This window comes from Onychostoma macrolepis, chromosome 03 (assembly GCF_012432095.1).
Source record: "Onychostoma macrolepis isolate SWU-2019 chromosome 03, ASM1243209v1, whole genome shotgun sequence".
NCBI classification, from domain to species: domain Eukaryota; kingdom Metazoa; phylum Chordata; class Actinopteri; order Cypriniformes; family Cyprinidae; genus Onychostoma; species Onychostoma macrolepis.
Genome location: NC_081157.1, coordinates 21,529,911 through 21,552,118, shown reverse-complemented (window position 1 = coordinate 21,552,118; position 22,208 = coordinate 21,529,911). Strand labels below are relative to the sequence as shown.

The window sequence follows — 22,208 nt, the reverse complement described above, 5'->3', positions numbered from 1 at the left end:
TGTGTGATACAAATAACATTTACACTCTAAAAATGTGGTATATTCATCAGAATTAGCCATTGTGCAGTCAAATGTGTTTGTATAATCAAATCAAGTCACATTTATTCATATAGCGCTTTTACAATACATATTGTTTCAGTATTAAACAGAAAAATAACAGTTTAAATGTCGTAAAACAAATTATGAAACAAAATTAAATTTCAGCTGTTATTATTCAGCTCAATTCAGTTCAATAACTAAAAGTTGCAAAGTTTTTCACAATTATGAAAAAACATCAATTTCAGCTGTAAAGCAGCTCTACAGAAGGCAATAGTATCATTATTCAGTTTCAGCTGAAGACAGTTCAATGCTGATTTAATTCAATAATAGTGTTGATGCAGCAAGGTTAACGTCATTATGCAGCTCAATTCAATTCATATTTTGTTCTTATTATGGCAGCACAGATAAATCAATACTATTACTGAACTGTAATTTTATCTTTTAAATAAATGACCACTAATTGAATGGGTTTCTATCATTTCCCGTCTCTATTACACTGTTGAATAAACATACACATAGTGTAATTAATTAAATGTAAAAATGAACCATTTCACTTCCAGGATGAAACCTGGTTGAGAATACCTTGCTGGACCATCAGGGGTGTGCGAATGATAGTCTTGCCCAGGGTGGTGGTCTGCTGCAGAGGAGAGCGTATCACCGTCATCCCTGGTCGGAGAGTGGTTCCAGTTGTAATAACCTAAGCAAAAACCATTACATAAAACGTTATTGCAAGAACAAAAACGCTGAGTTTACCAGAACGGATCATTTTACTGAGAGCTCATGCCTGCTGCGTGGAGGTGGTTGTGTTGGGTCTGATGTTGATGGTGGCTGTACGGGGCTGGAATGCAGGGAAGGACTGTGCGGTGCCCGCTGTGCTTGATGGAATGATGCCCACCACCTTCTGCTGTACCTGCACCAAACCTGCCGAGACGATGAACAGAGTTAGTTTTCTCTGAGAATACTGCATTACACAGATACACATATCTGGTCAAAAGTTTGGAGTTGGCAAGTTTTTTTGACGTTTTCGAAGTCTCTTTCGTTCACCAAGGCTGCATTTGTTTGATCAAAAATACAGTAATTTCATGAAATATTGTTTCAGTTTAAAAGATGTTTACTATTTTAATCTATTGTAAAATGTAATTTACTCCTGAGGTGGTAATTACTCATTACTCCAGTCTTCAGTGCCACATGATCCTTCAGACATCATTCTAATATGTTGATTTGCTGCTCGTTTCTTATTATTACCAATGTTAAAAAGAGTTTGCTGCTTAATGTTTGTGTAGAAACTGTGATAAATTTTTCCGGGATTCTTTGATGAATAGAAAGTTGAAAAGATCAGTATTTAGGCCTGTTTGAAATGGGAATCCTTCGTAACATTATAAAATGTCTTTTGATCTATTTATGCATCCATGCTGAATATTAAATATTAAGTATTACTTTCAAAAGAAAAAAATATCACTGACCCCAAACATTTGAAAGGTATTTTTTTTTAAATCAGAAACAGAGTTGAAAAATGGAGGTTAAGTAAGAGGGAAAAAGAACAACAAAATATTTCAGCATTAAAAAAAAAAAAAAAAGAATATAATCAGCTGAATTAAATCCAAAATAGTAAAGCCGTAAAACAGACTTAAAGCTTGTGCCAAAACTTAGTGGATGTTCACAATGACAGCAATCAAACAATGTTTCCTTGAACTGCCACCTCTCATTGAAATGAAATGACTTTCGATTGCAGCAAAATGCTGCCAGTCTGAACACCCTTTTAGACAACTAACAGGCTGTATTAACTGACCCATGCTCACGATATGTTGTTCATCGTTAGAAACAAAGTAAAAAATATGCTTTTTACAAATACTGAGCCAATATTTTGCCTCTCTGCGCGCAGGCAGGCCCAACTTTAAAAAACAAAAAAACACATGCCAATGATGTTGGAGGCCTGCCGTACCTCCTTGAGTGGTTGGCACGTTCACTGTGACTATCTTGCTGTTGGCTGGAACAGGCAGTTTAGCGGCGATGACGCTGCCGGCCATCGACCCCGCAGCAGCAGCGATGTGGAACGTTTGCCCAGATGTGGTGGCGCTACTCGCCGCCACAGTCACAACCGAACTGGTAGAGACTGCAAGACACAGGTCTGATCACCACCCTAACACATACATCTCAATCAGGAAATACAGCAGCGGTCGCATCCAAGTACGCCACGGACAACGAAACGACGTCAAGCACTAAAAACACCACCACAAATAAGCTTACCAGAAAAAATAAAAAATAAATAAATAAAAAGCAAGCTAATTTCCAACCAAATACACCGACGTGCAAAAAAACAACAATACAACAACATCTAAACTAAAAGTCGTCAAGCTACATTATAACCCATGCCGCCTCATAACACTAAAGACTGACCTGTGTTGCCTTGTTGGCCCTGCTTGACCCAGGAAGCAAAGGACTGCTGGAAGTTCTTGTTTTGCTGGAATGTCACCGGAGAGCCCAACTTGGTGGTCATTACCACTTTTGGTGCTGAAGTTACCTGACCGCTAATAGAGCCCACCACCACCTTCTGAGTAGTGGTCCCAGGGGTCGTAGGAGTGCTGGTCAAGGTGGATGTGTTGCTGGTGCTGCTAGGTTTCTGCTGTTCCAGCCGTTTCTGCAATACAGTCATTGAACCGTTCAACTTCACAGTATAAGCAAAGATACGAGGCAATAAAAGAAAAGCACAAGATAAAGTCAGCCATGGGTGAGTATTTTGATTAGAATTAAGATTATTAAATTATGAAAACACACCCAACCAAACTAAGAGTGAAATGATCATAATAAAGCCAAATAATAAATAAATAAAAATTCAAAAGGCCCATTGGGAAGAACACCCATTTCTTTCAATATAGTGCCCCTGGTTAATAAAAAGGGGCGCCCCAGGTGGGCACATGTCTACATTCCCACCTGCTGGGCTGCCAATCTCTGCTGCTTTAGCTGAGCTTCCAATTGGGCCTTGACCTCTTCTGCTTTCTTCTGCACACTAACCTTAGTTGGGTCAGCTGCTTGCGACTTTTCCCTCTCAACCCTGTGAAGTCAGAAAGTTTCAAAATCTTTAAAGGAATACGAATGAACAAATAAAATATGAGAAACTGGGACATGTTGACCGTTGGGAAACATACAAATTGGGAAATGAGTAAATGAACTCAGGAAATACCATCCTAAATTATTGTTATCATTAAAATGTATGAGCTTCTATTATATGCAAGTATTCATGTCTCATCTAAAACCTTTCTTCGTCCAAGATCTTTCACACAAGAGAAAGCTTTGATGGAACGTTTCACAAATGAGTAAGGAATCAGTAAGTTGGGTTTTAGTGTGTGTACATTCACAGAAAAAGAGGGAATTCCCACCTTTCGGTAAAGGCTCGAATCTCCCAGAGTTCCAGGTCTTCCTCGGCCACCCAGGTTTCGATCACAACAGGCCCAGTCTGCTTAGCTGGTTCTGGCTTCTTTGGTCTCAAAGCACTTGAACGCAGGCCTTTCCTTTGAGGTGTAGGAGTTTCTGCTCAAAGGAATGATGGACAGATCAAATATCAGCAGTGATTCTGGTCAATCAAACATTGCATGATAGAAAATTGTACACATCTTAAAAACAAAGCACTGGCATAAGGACTCTCTGAGTCACTGTTACCTTTGGGAGTCTCAGGCACCCCAAGGGGACAAATGATCTTCCTGATGCAATACTCAGAACGAATGCCATAAGGACCAACATCTCTCCGCTTGATGATCTCAGTGGTGGTGATATCAGTGTCAGATGTCTCTGTTAAGTCACACAAATAAGGTTGAGTGCTGAATTCCAAACGATAAAGCGACATGTGATGAGCAGTTTAGCACCAACCTGTTCGCGTTGTTCCTCCTGTGGGTGAGGGTTTCACAGACATATCATCCCATCTGAGACAGGCCCAAAGTAGCCGTAGCATTAGGCTCACTCCAGCCAAAGACCTCACCGTCTGGAGTCGATATCTGTATGAAAGAACCTCCAGCTCATTAGCATTACAAAAAAGGTTTAAAAGAACTAGGTATTCATGCAGGCCAATCTTGAAGGCCAATTTGGTCTTTTGATGACTATTATTTTTCTTAAAAATGTTGAAAAAAAATTTTTTTTTTTTGACAATACCAGTAACTGGGATCACGGACATAATATACTACTACAAAGACCCTTAAGGAAACTAACGCATGTTAAACCAGATTACTACATTCTCTGACCAAAAAGTGAGTGGTTCTTCAAGCTAAAGCATTGCTAGATGGATGCTAGGATGTTCTCGATGGATACCAGGGCATTAGTAGATGGCTGCCTACTGGTCCAAGTCAAAAGTGCCTACCCTTTATGATATTCTGGTTTTAAGGTATGGGTCAGGACAAGTCTACAATCTTCATCTGTTTTATTATACACCAGGCAAAATTGTAAGTTTGATTGCCAAGAAAAGTGATGGCACGCATACGTTTAGCAAGCCACAAAGTTTTGAAGCAGTGTTTTTGCATGTAGAACAAACTGTTAATACTTAAATGTAGGGGCTTGTTCAAATTCTTAAGCTAGTAGTGTCCAATCCTGGTCCTAGAGGACCAATTTCCAGTTTAGCTCCAACACACCTGCCTAAAAGATTCTAGATACCCTAAAGACCTTGATTAGCTGGTTCAGGTGTGTTTGATTAGGAATAGAGCTAAATTTTGACGAAAGGTGGCCCTCCAGGAACAGGAATGGACATTCGAATGCTCTGACCCCAAGTATAAGCTAAAATAATACTGATGCTTGCTTTAGAAATTATTTCAGGTTTTCATAAAGACAACGTCCAAAAGGAAGACAAAAATCTGAGAAAAAAATAAAAAATAAAAAAGAGAAGACGCAAACCTCCATGTGATCCCAAATGTTGGTCGTGGAGATGGGTAGGGCCAGATGTCCAGGGCTGGCTTGGCGTTATAATTGAAAATAGGAACTTCACGGATGCCGCCGCGCCTTGCGAGTTTCTTCAGTTCGTCATTGGGAAGAACGAAGATACTCTTCTTGCTACTCTTGGTCACAAACTTGCGGTACGAGGGCAAGGCTGTTCCGGACCTTGCTTTCTTGGTGCGAGAGAACTTTAACAGTCGTACCCTGTCCTTGGTGGAATATTCTTGACTCACTGTCATAGATTTTACAGTGGAACCACTAGGACTCGACATGGTGCCAGTCAGTGTTTTCGTGACAGTGGTCTTGCACTCTTTTGTTAGAGTGGCTTCCTGTTCCGATGAGTTCATAACCTTGGTAACAGTAGTGGTAGTTGTAGTGGAGAGTGTCGAGCTGGTAGACTCCACCTTAGAATCTGCTGGTGCGGATGTACTGATCTCGTTATTGGAAGCAAGGTTGTCACGTGAGGTCAACACCATGCGGGACTCTGTGGACACCGTGGTTGTAGTTGTGGTGACTTGAGTAATGACAGTCGTAGCCTCGCTAACGCTGCTACTGTTTTCAGTGAGGTCACTACTCAAGCTGGACTCTTCCGCTGAAGGGACAGGTGAAGGAACAGGAGGCTTTGCCTCCTCAACTTGCATCGGCTCCATCTTTGAGCTATGACTAGGCACCTCGGATTTTACGTTTGGCTCGGAAGCTACAGAAGACGGTTCGGGTACAGAGGAACTAACCGAGGAGTCTACAGGTCCTTCGATGTTGTTTTCCAACTTGGCCACTTTCTCAGGTGGTGTATAATCTGTGTCAAGTTTGGTAACTCCTTTCTCCTCATCCAAATTCTCCTGAGGAAGCGCGCTATTAGTCCATTCTTTAAGACACTCTTGAGTGGCATCACCATTCATTAGTGACTTCACTGGTTCCTTTGGTGATATTGCTTTAATCTCCTCCCCAACGGTATTGGTTAGCTCCTTTGCGTTAACATTATCAGTCAGATTCTTACATTCTGTGTCAGCAAGACCATCCTTCCCATTTATTTGCACAGGCACTGTTCTCTTTACTAGATCATTCTCATTGTTTTCAATGATGTCCTTTCTCTCAGAGTCTTCAGGTGGACATGTAGTTTCTGTAACTGTTTTGTCAGGTTTAACGTTCAAGCTTTGATCCAGACTTTGCGAGTTTCCATTGAGTTCAGACATTGCTACCCTATTGCCAGTTTTGGGTTCTGGCTCAGGCAATTTCTGCTGATGTTCTTTAGGGGCTACATCACACGAGTCATTTAATCTGACATCCAGGATGTTCTTCTGTCCTGAAGTGTTTGTCTTCGCCTGTTCGTCTTCTTGGTTAAAATCAAGCTTTTTGACCACATTGTCTTTTTCTTGGATCGCTAGACATGCTACCCCCTCGGCCTGTCTAGACTTTGGGGTTTCAGAGATAGTTCCTTCAATCTTGACCTTTTGGTCTGCAGCAGCAATGGTTGTCTCCTTGTTTTCCATTATCTTTTCAGTCAAGGTTTTAGAACTGGTGGTCTGCTTGAGTTTCTCAAGCCTCTGCTTCTCTTCTATGGTGAACTGTTTGACCCGTCTCTCCAAAAGGCCATCAAGTTTTGATGCCTTCCTTTTCTTGTATGCCGTACGTAGCAAGAAGCCTTCGCTGACATTCACAACATCATGCCAGAAGGATTGCTGGGGCTGATTCGGAGCACTATCCTTCGCCACCTCACTATCCGAAGGCTCTCCTTTCAAAGGAGAGGAGATGTTAGCTGCAAATACAAAAAACAGAGACGTTAGCAACTACGTTCAGTGTTTCCCATGCATTAAGTACACTGTGGTGGCCCGCCACAGTTTCATAATAAACCGAAAATATATTTTAACGTCTCATTCTAACATGAAAGGTCTTTAAATTTGTGTTTTGCGCCATTGCTTTGGCAAAGTATCTGTCAACAAAACTAAACTAAAAGCACAATATGGCTTAATCCCTTCATCAAGTCTGTTTTTTCTGCGCTTTTCAAAGCAAAGCACTCACTTTGTTTACGTGATCAGTCTGTAAAAGCTCAACTGCAGTTTCTGTTAAAATAAAAAGCTTAAAGTTCAGTATGTAATATTGACAGCTAGCGGTTTAAATGGGTACTGCAGTCCAAATTCAAAATATCTCTTGCAAGTGTAGAAATTAGGACAAAAGTACTGTAATTTCCCTACTGTAGCGTACACCTAAGAAATATAAATTTTTATTTATTTTACAGTGCAACTGTTTTTTACAATATATGGCTATTACTGTCATAGGAATAATAATAATATAAAATGATTATAATTATTATAATTATTATTATATTTTAATTGTTTGGCTTCCTAAAACACCAGTGTGAATGTCATTTAGACTGAAACACTATATCACAACTAAAAAGCGGGTCGAGTCCCCTTTAAAGTATCATTTCTGATAAACCTCTGTTCTTTGTACAGGAAAAAGGACAGTGAAAATTAAACTTTGCAAATACCTGCTTCATCATTTGCAGAGTTAGGTGTGCTGACGTCCATTTCTTCCACAGACTCATTTTTCTCATCAAACTTTTTTTCAACCGTTTCATTGTCTTTTTCTTCATTTTGTTCTTCATCTTTTAACACATGATCTTTCTCCACAGATAGCTTTTCTTCAGAAGAATCCAGTGATGTGTCCTGGACGTTATCTTTTTCAGGCACATTTTGAGATGAATTTTCATCTGTTTTAACCAAAGGTTTTGGTGTTTCTGGGAGAACTGCCTGATTGTCCATTCCAGTTTTAGCTGCTAAAAAAATATTTTTTATTAGAGAATTTCTGCCAATAGAAGACTTCTCTGTGTCCCAGATTATATTTTTTAGTAACATAAACGAGCAAACAACATACCCTCGAGTGCTTTCCGATAATTGACATTGGTGTTTCCAGGTAGCCTTGGGACAAAGCGTTGGACGTGCGTCTTGCTCACCCAGCTCCAGCCTCCATACCCAGTTACTCTGTACTCCTCACCCTTCTGCTTCCACACCTACGGACGATGTTTAAACAGTTACTGAATGCCTACAGCATGAAGGATGAAGCTGGTGTGATTTCCTAAAATGTTCAAATGCAACACTCAGCTGCCAAGTGTTCAGACATACCTGGTGTTTGATGGGGAAAGTGTACTTCACCCATGTGGCCTGCTGCATAGTCTCTTCATCTTCTAGTTTTTTCTCTCTCTTTTTCACCTTCTCCTTCTCTTCCCGCTCCACAGAGGTCATGCGATGAAGCCTGCGGAAATATGAAGCACAAAAAAAGAAAGCTCACCAAAACTGGGACATAAAGGTGACTCACTGTACATTTTCATAAAGCCCCCAGCACAGAATTTGTTCAAGTACACACAAGGATGCTTTCGTGTTTAGAAGCAACAATGTGCAGTGCTGGATCAATGTACTGTTACCCATAGATGCAAATAAGCATTTAACTTCCCTGACAATAAACTGCACATGACAATTATATCAGCTTGACAAAGCCAGCATACTGCTATTATAAAAATGTGGCTGTGGGTTTCCTTTTTTTTTTTTTAAACAAAATCCCTCAGCTCTTTCTGACTGCAAATCCTTCTTAAGCTTTCAAGGTACATCCACCAAACACAGCCCAGACATGACTTGGGTTATTATGACTTTCTTACTGATCTGACATTTTTTCCTTAGCAGAATATCAAACAAGGCCAAGATCCCACAGACTTGTAGTGAAAACCTCAGACTATAACAACTCTTGAAACTTGCAATCCACCAAACTCGGCACAATCCTTAGCCTATTCTGATTGATTCAGCTTTATTTTTTATCTAGCTGTAGATCTCAAAAAACCCCAGAGAAGTAAACTGAATTCTCTTGACCATGCTCAGATGATTTCAAACTCAGTTTAAATGTAATCACATACACACTTTAAACTGCTCATCTATATATCTATTGGTTTGTATGACCTTCAAATATAATTTACTTCCCCGCCCCCACTTTTTTATATTTATATAAAATATTGAAAATATATTTAAACACTTTATACAATTAGAGAAATTTTAATGGCTCTTTTTATAAGAAACTTTCAAAACTACAGACTACTAGCTATATTTTGTATATTTTCTATCCAATCAAGCTCTAACAGGCAACAGATCATGTAAGCTTCACTGTCTTCACTCCCATTGGTATTGGTAGTCACCATATTGCATTTCTATGCATTTGCGTACATTTATACTAATTTTTTCGAAGAATCAAAAGATTGCGGATGGCTGTTTTAATATCTGTATTTATTTAAACTGACCTTGTGTGACCCAGAGAATCCTTCCACATAGGGAGCATGACCACTGGTTTGATCGCACACTCCAGAATGGCCAGAGCTAAAGCAAACTCTCTCGCCTTGCTGCACATCTGGACAGCCTTTATCCAGTTTGACCTACAGCAATGGAAAGGTTACAGGATGACATGGTTAAATGCTGCTTCCAGAAACCGTTACACATTTCAAATAAATACAAGTCCTACTGGCACTTGTGAGACTTTTACCTGTGTGACGCCCAGTTGGGATGCAAGAACGGAGCAGGGATATTGTTCTCCAGCTGGATGATGGTTAGTCTCAGCGTGGACACAGTCAGGGCTTTGGAGCCGTACAGCGATCCGTTCCACTTGAACTCACCAGCAGGGGTCATGCAGAACTTGTGGGAGAGGTGTCTGCGTTTGTCATGGTCCTCACGGTGTTGGTGCTTGTTCAGCGCAAGTGTGTTAGTGCTGTACTGGTTGTGGTAGACGCGAAATTTGCCCTCTTGGCCCAATTTGAAAAAGCCGCTGCTCTTGTTTGAGTCTCTCTTAAAGGAGCCGAAGGATGATAGTGGAGGTGTCTGAAATAAAATTCACATGATTTACAGAAATACAAGCATCATTTTACAGTGTAATATATTTCAAAGCACCTTTGTAACTTTTTATGCTGAAGACCTCTGGTACCTATTGATTAATATGAACAATGGTAATATTACTTTATGCCTTAAACACCACTAATGACCATCAAAACATCAATAACCTTTAAGTTATTGTTGGTTTCCATTAAAGGGATAGTTCACCCAAAAATGACAATTGTCATTAATTACTCACCCTCATGTCGTTCCAAAACTGTAAGCCCTTCGTTCATCTTCGGGAAACACAAATGAAGGTATTTTTCATGAAATCCGAGAGCTTTCTGTCCCTCCATAGACTGCAGCGCAACTGACACGTTCAAGACCCAGAAAGGTAGTAAAGACATTGCTAAAATAGTCCATGTAACATCAGTGGTTCAACCGTAATTTTATGAAGCTATGAGAACTGGTACTGTCATGAAGTCTGACACAGAAGAGAAGAAATTGTTGAAGAAAGTCATTATTATTATTTTTTTTTTAGCACAAAAATATTACGGTTGAACCGCTGATGTCACATGGACTATTTTAACAATGTCTTTACTATCTTTCTGGGTCTTGAACATGTCAGTTGCACTGCTGTCTATGTCTATCATCAAAAATACCTTAATTAGTGTTCTGAAGATGAATGAAGGTCTTACGGGTTTGGAACGACATGAGGGTGAGTAATTAATGACAGAATTTTCATTTTTGGGTGAACTAACCCTTTAAGAAAGACAATAGTCCCACCTCTTTAAGTGCTCTGCTACCATCTTGAGAGCTGCCATCTTTGTCCTGCATGACCTTGCGTTGGCTTAGCTTGCTATCAGGGTTTCGAAGCCGTGTAATCATGCGTGAAGATCCTGTTTTTGCGCTATCTCCATTAGCTTTACCCTCACCTAAAGATTAAAAGGGTTAACATATATAAATGCATAAATCTATATATGAACAAATGCAAAACTTTATGCGGGTGCATAGACACCTGTATCGTCTTGGCTGTTGAGAGAAGACTGTGAGGACCGGTCCACCAGGTCAGGCTCTTCTGGACCTCGCAGGCATTCAGAGATGGAGAAATGACTGCTGCAGCTGTTCTCGTCTGCCGTCTGCGCAGGTTCAGTCTCTAGTACAGAATCTCCTTCTCCGTGACCAGCAGACTCTGAGCTCTTAGCTTAAGGACAAACAGTGACAAAAGATATATTACAAACATTAGTAATGTGTGACACTATGGCCATGTTGAGAGTAGAAGACTCGCATAAAGGCCTTTTCACACTGAATGTGAAAATTCGGCGCGATGACGCTTTTGAAACGAAACAATATATCCCTATGGAGCTATTCACACCAGGCGCGATCATTCGCGGCACGAAAAAGCAAGGATTGTTTTTCGTCCCTTTTTCACCATTTTCGTGATCAGGATTTTTTGGGCGGGGCTAAATCATGACTCGATGACGCAATCGAGCCACCGAGCACGGCCCCTTTCCCAACACTAAAGGCCATTGCACACTGAGTCTGAAATTTTCGCACATTAAAAAATAAATACGACCTCACGTTGTGTCAATCACGTTTACACACTGCCTCCGAAACTTTCGTCTGTCATAAAAAATTCGGATCAGGTTACACTTTCTGCGTTTTTGCAACTGTAGCATGCATTTTGATAGGAAAGGATGACGAATACGAAAAAACGCATGCGAAAATTTTGGACTCAGTGTGCAATGGCCTTGAGACGTGTGTTCGACTTGAAGCAGCGCTGCAGACCGATCGGTGTGTGACATCAAAGTACAGTGAGAGCTACAGAGAGCAAACGCTCCTGATGCTTTCGAATCGCTCTCGCGGTACTTTAATGTTATACACTGATCGTTCTGCAGCGCTGCTTCAAGTCGAACACACCTAATAAATAGAGTGCATTAGCATCAGTGGTTCACGGCTCAATCGCGAGTTACTGTCATTACCGTTAGTTACAGCCTACAGTTTGCTAGCTAGCTATGCCTTCTTCACATAAATGCATAATACCTGGTTGCGATCATTTACAAAACGTCTCTGTCTCCTTATTAAATAAGCTGCTAGAGGAAGACAGTTGAGAGAGATGGCAGCTTTTCCGCGAGTGGGCGTGGTTTCAGCGCACCAGTGGACACGCCCCCAGTGTTTGAGAGCAGAGAATACTGCTTATTTTTTCAAGATTTTGATACCTTATTTTATTTACTCTGAGTTTTTTTTTAGCATTCAAATTTGGCTGGGTGGTTAATAACACATTTTTCTGTGGTGTGAACATTTAATATTGACTTTACACAGACTTTAAAAAAAATCAAGTGAAACATTTCTGCACATGAAATATGAAGCAAATAAACATGATTATGACGATATATTTTCTGCATGCGTTTTGTATGCAGCTCACGGTATTTTTATAACAATAAAGGATGTTTATGACAATAAGCAGTGTGGCGTTATTAAACACACAAAGAGTGCTTGTCTGCCTATTATAGAATCAAAATCAACTACAGATCACAATCGGAAGTTATTACAAGCACTCGATGATGGTTTAAAGTGGGTTTTAAGCAAAAACATTAATAATTACATACATTTTCGAACGTGGCTTGATGCTAATTGTACTTCTGTTTGTTGTTTTCTTGTAAGCATTATAGATAGTTTGTGTTTCTTTCTGGCATAGAACCAAACTTTATTTACCTTAATTTAATGCTGTATATTGAGCAGCGGACAATGTTAAATCCTTATACAAGATGCATATCTGAGGAAAAATGCACTGCTGGTCGGTGCCACCTGGCGTGCAGGCGTGAATTAGCAGAAGGTAATCAATCGTTTCGCTCTCGGTGACTTTTCGCATCGTGCTTAGAGTGAAACGGCCTTAATACACATACTACTTTTTGCATACTGCGAAACCAAAAAATAGTAAGCAGTACACTAGCATTACACTCCAACCTCAGCCAAAATAATATTGTAGCACAGCATTACCACTGCAGCATGTATCAGTATACCAGTATAAACTTTGGTAAATTAATTCAAAACCATCCAGACGGGCTATCCGTAAACACGATATACCCAAGACGATGGCAAAGATCCAGTGCTGCTCTATAGACGGCACTATTAAACAAAGGTTTCTAGGAAGAGTGGGTGGACTCTAGTGCCAAGAGGGTCTTTGTTTCAGTACAAGAAAACAGCAGATCTGTTCTTAGCTTGAAAATTAACTACAGCTAACTAGTTAGGCCTGTCTTAATGTAAAAGCTTCAACATTGAGAAATGCAGTTGCTGTACCTGCCAACTCTTTCATCCCTTCAGTCCCTTCCCCTTTCTCCTCACTACTGGAAGACGATGTCACAGCATTTCCCGTGGGATCCTGGGAGTCAGATTTAGTCGGTATGGCTGAGCTGGGTGCAGCGAGCTCAGGAACATTAGTGTTGCCCACCTCAACAGTCGGGACAGCTGAGACTGAGGCTGAAATATCAATGGACAAAATGTCTTTAGTGTTTGAACACCAAAAGATGAGAGATGCAATGATTTAGTTGTAGTTTCAAATGCAAATGATGAGGATTGTAGCTGTGTTTGAGAAGAGCCAGGATTACCACACACTACAAGTATTCAAATAATGTCGAAGAAAAACTTCTGTGAAACGTCTGTGAAAGAGTGCATGGTCTGGAAAGCAATGCACTGATTACTAAGCATGACATTTGCATATAAAAAGCTGAAATGCTCTTAAAAAGAGTGCATTCAGATACATTTTGAATTGACTGGCCTGTCCAGTCAATTGTGATTAGCAGGTAATAGGTACACTACTATTCAAAAGTATGGGGTTGGTAAGTTTTTTAATGTTTTCCAAAGAAGTCTCTTATGCTTACTAAGGCTACATTTATTTGATTAAAAATACACTATAATATTGTGAAATATATTTTCTAATTAAAATAACGGTTTTCTAACCAAATACATTTTAAAATGTAATTTATTCCTGTGATGCAAAGCTGAATTTTCAGCATCATTACTCCAGTCTTCAGTGATCCTTCAGAAATCATTATATGCTGATTTGCTCAAGAAACGTCCTATTATTATCAATGTTGAAAACAGTTGTGCTGCTTAATATTATTGTGGAAACAATTAAATATTTTTCAGGAATCTAGAAATATTGAAAAGAAAATTCAAAAGAACAAAAATCTTCTGTAATATAGTGCATGTCGTTTTGTCACTTTTTATCAATTTAATACATCCTTGCTGAAAAAATTGAAATTTTTTTATTTAAAAAAATCATACTGACCCCAAACTTTTGAATGGGTGGTGATGCAAGTATTTTCAAAAATTGCTTCAGACCGATTCACTAATGAATCACCATTTAAACACATGCTAAATATGTCATTTCAACATTTCAGCAATATACTGAAGATGATGTATGACCAACACAAACCAGTCAAAAAAAAACAAAACAAAAAACACACAATTTGAATTAAACAGACCCTGAATCAAATGAAATATCATAAAATACAGCAACTAGAGTCACAGGAATCTCTCTCACCATCTGCAGAAGTTTGCTCAATCGTTGCATTTCCGTTACTGGAGTCTTGTTGTGGACACGATCCGTTCGAGTTCATCTGATCGGCTGCAGCTGGTTCACCGGCCACAGATTTCGATTCCAGTCTGGCCCTCTCGGCCTCCTCTGCCGCCCGTCGCTTCACCTCCTCAAGCTCCGCCTCCTGTTTGGTCTTCAGACGGTCCAGGATCACATCTGGAGGAAATGGACAGAAGAATACTCTCAAGATACTGAAACAGCACAACAGCTGTCCAACATGTTTCTCTAAACAAAACATTCCTGCTTCCTATTTATACATGATAAATTGGTTACAGGGAAACTCGTAAAGGTTTAAAATAACTTGAGGAGGAGTAAATGATGACAAAATGTTCATTTTTGGGTGAACTATCCCTTTACTCACTGAAATGCAGTTTCTTACAAGTTATGTAGTTTTAAAATAACGACTTGCTTGCCTCGAGTTAGCATTTCAAAATACCACATGAATCAAAGTTTGCATGCAGGAAGCAAAACGAATGCATGAAACATCTGCAGCTTGATAAATACTTTCCCACAAAGCCTCTACAAGATGAATCGCACTCTAGTGCAGGTGGAACTTCTTTTGCATTGCTAAAAATAGCTGAGCGGAAAGACACCTTACAGTGATTACCATTACAACCAAATCACATTAACTAATATTGTGTCGGATATAGTCACTGTTTACTATGGATGAGTTTTGCAACATGGTTTGCATCTTAACAAATAAAATAAGGTAATACAACAATTCTTTACATTTTCTTTTTGACAACTTCACTGCATGTTAGATCTGTGAAATGGAAGTCAATTTAAATAAATTATGTTTGTTGAAAAAGCTTAATTTTAATTAAATTACCTTCACTGAGAATTTTTTGAGTGCAATTATTAAAGCTGGACCTTAGTGTTAATATCCTAAGCTGCCGTTTCATATAACAGCTTAGGATTTTCTGAAATACTTTTAATATATAAAAATGACCACATACGCATGGAAAATAACTGCTGTCATTTCCGTGCAAGAACGCTGAAGTCTTAACTTAAAGAAATTAAATGGTCCCTCTTCCACAGAGCAGACAAGAGACCAGCAGTGTCAGCAGTGTCGTGTACCATTTAAAAAAAAAAAGGGGGAAAATTAATGTGGGTTGCTAAAATGATCAGTTTCCGAAAAAAATATTGCTGATTCAGACAACCTGCGTGTCCATAAATACATTCTTCAGTTAGTCAGACATTAGGAACGATCAGACATCTGCTTAAAAACTTAGCAACTCAGAAATAAGACAATGAGGACCATAACGTTCAGTGGTCATCACTGGTCTCATTAAAACAACAGCTAATATTCATGAATTGTTGTGTGGGCCTGCACACAACAATTTAAACCAAAGTACAGGATATCAGCATGATTTTTTTTAATAAATAAAATTAGAAGCAATAAACTTGATTTCATACTTGCAAACAGTAAAAAAAAAAAACTGTGACAAATTAAAGGTGGGGTATGTATTTTTTCAAAATGTTTTAGAAAACTACTGTAGGAAAACAAACTTGTAGCCAATCAGCAGTAAGGGGCGTGTCTACTCATGATGCAAGGAGAGAGCGTTCAGTGCACATGACGGACATTAGCCGAGCCGAGAGACGACAGAAAGCTAGAGATGGCAGATAAAAACCAAAAGAGGAAAAGCGGAACAAAAGAAGGCTTACACCATGTCTACACCGGACGCGACAAAGCGACCGTTGAAAATCATTTGAAACTTGTGTCAATGTTATAAATAGAACGCGGCAGCAGTTTACTGTCGGGGATTTGTCGTGTCCCGCATCCAGTGTAGACAGCATCACTGATTATAATAAGTTCTATAGTATTTTGTTGCGCTGCGCCGCGCCACTTGCGTCCGGTGTAGACACGGTGTTACGATAAGGCACGAAAAAGGACCCGTGTAAATATCGGATCAGCTTTCCAGCGCTGGAGAGAACTCAAGGAGTGGGAAGGCCTGCGATCTGACACCGAGGTTGCTTTGTTTCCTCTTGATAGGCGAGTAACATTGGTTTTGCTTTGTTTCACAGAACTAAACGTTGCCTGGGTTGCATACTTATGTGTGGGGCGGAGCTATCAAAATAGGTGTGAGACCCTTTTGGGGTAGGGGTGTGTTTGTTTTGGTGATTTGAAATATCAACATTGGCTACCAGAAATCACTTACCCCACCTTTAAAAAAATTAAAACTTTAATGCATATTATAGTGAGTAAATCCTGCAAAAATAAATCTAAAGTTAGTATTTGCAAAAAAATTAAGAAAAATTGTAATATATTTGTTTGGAAAAAACAAACAACACTTAAGGCCGTTGCACACTGAGCCTGAAATTTTTGCACGTTGAAAAATAAATACGACCTCACGTTGTGTCAATCACGTTTACACACTGCCTCTGAAACTTTCGTCCGTCATAAAAAAATTCGCATTGGGTTTGATTTTCTGCATTTTCCGCATTCGTAGCAAGCATTTTGAGAGGTGTTTTGACAATTCAGAGCCACCGTACAATCAAACGCCAAAATCCAGAATGGTGATTGTCAAGTTCATCCACATCGTCTCGCAGCACAAAGCACCGTAAAGATCCTTGCACATGGAGTTCACAGAAATTGGTGGTCTTCTTTTTAATATGTGGCTCTAGTATCACTAGCACAGCATCAAACTGAGACACTGACATCCTGAAGTAAACTTTGAATCACCCGTGATAATCCCGCTGCTCCTTAATAAGGAGGGGGAACTCTCTGTCCTCTCTATATCTCAGAATTGGATGGACCCAATATTTCCTTTCTTTTTCTCTTTTTAAGCAGTGAGAACATAACAAAATCATCCTCATTGCTTGAAGACTCCATTTAGTACTGTTTTGCGAATTATTTCGCAACGGATTAATTAATACGCATCGGACTCAGTGTGCAAGGTTTCTGTGTGATGAATTTTTAGGATAACAAATACGGAAAAATGCATACGAAAATTTCGGACTCAGTGTGCAAGGACATTTAGACGGTCAAGCTGAATGTGCATGCAACTTTTTTTAACCATCTTGGAATGTGCATTTACAAGATGGCAATAAAAAATGAGCTATATGATTTGTGTCTTTTCTTACCATTGGCAACGGTAAGGTATGCCTTGTTATTCCCCCGGGCCTTGTTAGTGAGCTCCTCAGTACTGTCCATGTGAGAGTGAATCTCCTCTCTCATCTCCTCCAGCACAGAGCAGAGGTCATTCTCCCAGTAGTCTTTATCCAGAACCTCCAACATCTCGGCCAGCTGGACCTTAGTGCTGTAGTACCAGGTCTGCTTGTTTTCATCCTCACCATCTTCCTCTCTGAAACAGATCAAAACGCACAGGTTACGTACATTCAATACAGGCACTTAATGGACTTTAAACCATATTTTTATGTTTAGAAAACGTAGTGTGAAAGGTAAGTTGATGCATTCAGATTTGACAACCACAAATAGCAACAACAACAACAAAAAGCCTTTCTTTTTTGGCTTTCCCTGAAATAGGTTGGAGGACCAAATCATTGACTGAAACTGCTTTTCCGATGATGCGTTTTAAATCATGTCAGTAGCTGGGTTTCTATCCAAACGTGAAGCGAATCTTTTCAAAGTAAAAAAAAAAAAAAAACCTAGCCTAACCTAGTAATCAACAGTAAATAAAACAAGGCAAGCACAGAAAATGGAGACAGGACTGCAATTTGTTATGACTGGGCAAGTGTGTTTGAATGTTCGTAATTGGATTACTTGCATTAAATGTTTTTCACACAAGTCAAAAACCACCTCAAAAGAGCATAAAAAGTTTTTTTGTGAATTAAAGTATTTTTTTCCCTCAAAATTTGATATTACTATCAATCGTTTCCGATGTGATGTTTCAAAACGCTCATAAAAACAGGGTGATGGAAACCTGGCTCGTGTCTATTTCATGCACGCAATGTGGAAAAAGGCAAACATGCCAGCAGTGTAAACATGCTTCACCATGACAAACATTATGCAATATGCAAAATTTGTTTGTAAAATTTCAAAAGGAACGTTGTTGCTGCAAAACGTTACTACAAATGGATTATCATATGTGAACATGATACCCTGAACAGCACTGAGAGTTCAGTTACCTGTTATTTACAGAACTTTCAGTTTCTGAATAAAAACTTTTATTTGGGTTTCTGTGTTTCGCTAAAAAATATAATTTTGGTACAGCACTATAAAATGTCATAAGTAACTAATACAAAGTTGAAAAATAATAAAATAAAACATTGTTAATATTTATAAATATAATTATTTATAAATATCTGTAATAATGCAAATAATACGATTTTCAATACTTACAATAAAAATTATAACTTTCTCAAAAATGTCAATGCGTGAATGACAGGACCACACCAAAATATCATGTTATGTGCTCATTTATTACATGTCTATATTGAAACTGCTTAAAGGGTTAGTTCACCCTCCGTTCAGCTTCGGAACACAAATTAAGATATTTCTGATGGAATCTGAGAGCTCTCAGACCCTCCATAGACGAAGCAAGGACCTTGGTAAAATAATCCATGTGAAATAATCCAGGGTAGGGCTGAGTTCAACTGTAATTTTACGAAGCTACGAGAATACTTTTTGTATGCAAAGAAAACAAAAATAATGCCTTTATTCAACAGTTCGTCAGCGTAGCGCCATTTTGGAGAATATCCGCTGGACACAAACTGCGTACACTCTTCTGTGCTAGCCACACCGCACGGATACGTCTTCTACGTATATTTAAGTTTTTATTTGAACGAAAACAGTGTATCCGGTATGCAGCTAACACAGAAGAGCGTACGCAGTTTGCGTCCAGCGGATATTCTCCAAAATGGCGCTAGGGTAGGGCTGGACAATAATTCGATATCAATATGTATCGCGATATTTTTTTTTTCAATAACGGTGATATGATTTTTAAACACATTTCCGATATTTTGATATACATTACTAGTGTTTCCCATACATTGATTTATTTGTGGTGTTTGACTTCGTTGAATAAACCAGCAACATGTTTTTGTCGTTGCTCAATTTTTATAATTTTATTTTTGTTTCTGCAGCAACTCACTTGGAGTCAGTATAATTTTTTTCTTTTTTTGGGGGGGGTGATAGAAATTAATACTTTTATTTAGCAAGGATGCTTTAAATTGATCAAAAGTGATGATAAAGACATTTATAATGTTACAAAAGATTTCTATTTAAGATAGATGCTGTTCTTCTGAACTTTCTATTCAAAGAAACCTGAAAAAAAAATTCTACTCCGCTGTTTTCAACATCATAATAAATGTTTTATTGAGCAGCAAATCAGAATATTAGAATGATTTCTGAAGGATCATGTGACTGGAGTAATGATGCTAAAAATTCAGCTTTGAAATCACAGGAATAACTTGCATTTTAAAATATTTTCAAATAGAAAACAGTTATTTTAAATGGTAATAGTATTTCAAAATGTTACTGTTTTTGCTGTATTTTTGATCAAATAAATGCAGGCTTGGTGAGCAGAAGAGAATTATTTAAAAAACAAAAATCTTACTGTTCAAAAACCTTTGACTGGTAGTGTATGTTAGCCTATAGTTTGAAGTTAAAGATGTCTGAGATGTTTATTTGACAGTGATTTCACATTTCTTGTTTGTATGAAGGCTAAATACAAATAAAAGGTGAACATTAATTTATTTGTGCTGTTTTTCCCCGCCTAAAATATTATATAGTTTTATAGGAGGAGTTCATAGACTTGGCAAATTCATTTTTCATAAGTTTGTAGGTACAGACATCTGTTGTGGGCATTCTTGGCAGTTTTTATGAGGCTTTTTTTAAGTGTTCATATTGATATCGTGAATTATATCGTATCGACTGAAATTAAGAAATATATCGTGATATAAATTTTGGCCATATCATCCAGCCCTACGCTAGGCAGGGTTCCCACACCTTGGTTAACTTCAAATTCAAGGAGCTTTCAAGGACTTTCCAGGTCCAATACCCTCAAATTCAAGGACTTAATGTGGGGACACATTTCAAGTGAGAGCAATGGTTACATCGCGTCACCTTGTAAGATACATTGTTACAGTTTTCATGTGTCAAACACAACTATGCAAAAAAATTTTTTTTTGCATTTATTTTTGGCCATATGACAGAAATCAGTCTTATTTCTGTTTTGCATAAAATTGAATAATATTTGGTACATACTACACTGTATTCTAAAATGATCTGATATTAACTTTTGCATGGATTTTACTGAAAAGAGCTTAGGCTTATGTAACCAGAAGTTTTAAGATATATGAATATGCTTTTAAGTTTTTCTTGCCTCGATTGTACCGATCTCCTTGCTACGTTTCTGGACCTTAATCATGTAAGGATCCTTGCTGTCTACAGAGGGTCTGAGAGCTCTCAGATTCCATCAAAAATATCTTAATTTGTGTTCCGAAGCTGAACGGAAGGTCTTGTGGGTTTGGAACGACATCAGGGTGAGTAATTAATGACAGAATTTTCATTTTTGGGTGAACTATCCCTTTAAATGTGACTATTCAGGAATATTATTCGCCAACTTTATTTGCATAAATACAGTGAACTCACATAAAGCAATATATACTATATAGCAAATCTGCCTGATTTTTTCTTATTTCACCACAAAATGCAACTATCATCATCACCCAGCTCTTCATATAAAGTTTGGCAATCCCATTTTAAGAAAATCCCATTTTATTCACACTCATCCAGTTTAGTCACATAGACCGATATATACTAGATAGCAAATCTTAACTGCTTGATTGTTTGTGTCATCACAAAATGATATAAATGTAATGTAAAGTTGCAATCTGAAAGCTGAATAAATAAGTTTTCCATTGATGTATGGTTTGTTAGGATCGGACAATATTTGGTCGAGATACAACTTTTTGAAAATCTGGAATCTGAGGGTGCAAAAATAATCAAAATATTGAGAAAATCGCCTTTAAAGTTGTCCAAATTAAGTCCTTCGCAATGCATATTACTAATCAAAAATGAAGTTGTGTTATATTTATGTTAGGAAATTTACAAAATATCTTCATGGAACATAATCGTACTCACTTAAAGTGCCCCTATTATGGATTTTTGAAAATGACCTTTCATGCTGTGTGTAAAACGGCTCTAAATGAATGAAAATATCCTGCAAAGTTTTAAATCTGAAAGTGCACCGTGTATAAAGTTATTGTCTCTCAAAAGAAAAAGTCGACTTTGAATCATGGAAACAAGTTGTTTTTAAAACGAATCCCAAGCCGTTTCATGTTGACATCAACATGAAACTTTAGCATATTGCCCGCCTACTTGTTGCGCACGCAAACCTGGGGAAACTTGATTTTCACGTTGGTCTGAATAAAAATGCAAATTTATTCTTAGCCACAAGGTGCCACTTTTGGAGCATTAAAAATAGCTGTTTCCCCGGTAACGCTGTACACAAAGCAGCACTGCGCTCACAAACGCTGCTTTAAATGAAATCGATCAATCACCGCAGATTAGCGTCACGCAAAGGAGGGGTTTGGAAAAATGAAACGTTGAGCGAATCGTTTGAGAGTCGTTGAGCAAATAAGGTAAAAATAAATCAAGAAAATGAAAGTGTTTTTTGACCTTGCATGCATGTCAACCTGTCGTTGGGGACTCCCAAAACCAAAATATGAACCTTTCATTACCCATAATAGGGGCACTTTAATATCCTAATGATTTTTGGCATAAAAGAAAAAGTGATAATTTTGACCCATACAATGTATTGTTGGCTATTGCTACAAATATTTTGTGGTTTTGTGCTCCAGGGTCACATATTATCATCCAGCCCTAATCTGCCAGATGCGACAAT

General features: G+C 38.5%; 1 protein-coding gene across 12 annotated transcripts in view; it reads right to left on the bottom strand.

Annotated features, from left to right (window-relative positions):
- bptf (bromodomain PHD finger transcription factor) overlaps nt 1–22,208 on the bottom strand; it is a 39,405-nt gene that overhangs the window by 11,611 nt on the left and 5,586 nt on the right. For 6 of the 12 annotated variants that reach the window (XM_058768993.1, XM_058768986.1, XM_058768987.1 and 3 more), the window contains exons 3-21: nt 17,482–17,702; nt 14,344–14,553; nt 13,098–13,277; nt 10,816–11,001; nt 10,584–10,732; nt 9,475–9,806; nt 9,236–9,367; nt 8,076–8,205; nt 7,828–7,963; nt 7,442–7,729; nt 4,915–6,709; nt 3,904–4,028; nt 3,697–3,825; nt 3,417–3,567; nt 2,971–3,091; nt 2,437–2,677; nt 1,982–2,152; nt 824–960; nt 622–736 (exon numbers count right to left, since the gene is read on the bottom strand). In XM_058768993.1, coding sequence (XP_058624976.1) covers nt 622–736; nt 824–960; nt 1,982–2,152; nt 2,437–2,677; nt 2,971–3,091; nt 3,417–3,567; nt 3,697–3,825; nt 3,904–4,028; nt 4,915–6,709; nt 7,442–7,729; nt 7,828–7,963; nt 8,076–8,205; nt 9,236–9,367; nt 9,475–9,806; nt 10,584–10,732; nt 10,816–11,001; nt 13,098–13,277; nt 14,344–14,553; nt 17,482–17,702 — 4,949 coding nt within the window. The remainder of the gene's footprint in view (nt 1–621; nt 737–823; nt 961–1,981; nt 2,153–2,436; nt 2,678–2,970; nt 3,092–3,416; nt 3,568–3,696; nt 3,826–3,903; nt 4,029–4,914; nt 6,710–7,441; nt 7,730–7,827; nt 7,964–8,075; nt 8,206–9,235; nt 9,368–9,474; nt 9,807–10,583; nt 10,733–10,815; nt 11,002–13,097; nt 13,278–14,343; nt 14,554–17,481; nt 17,703–22,208) is intronic. The other 6 variants (XM_058768991.1, XM_058768997.1, XM_058768995.1 and 3 more) reach the window with 4 other exon arrangements.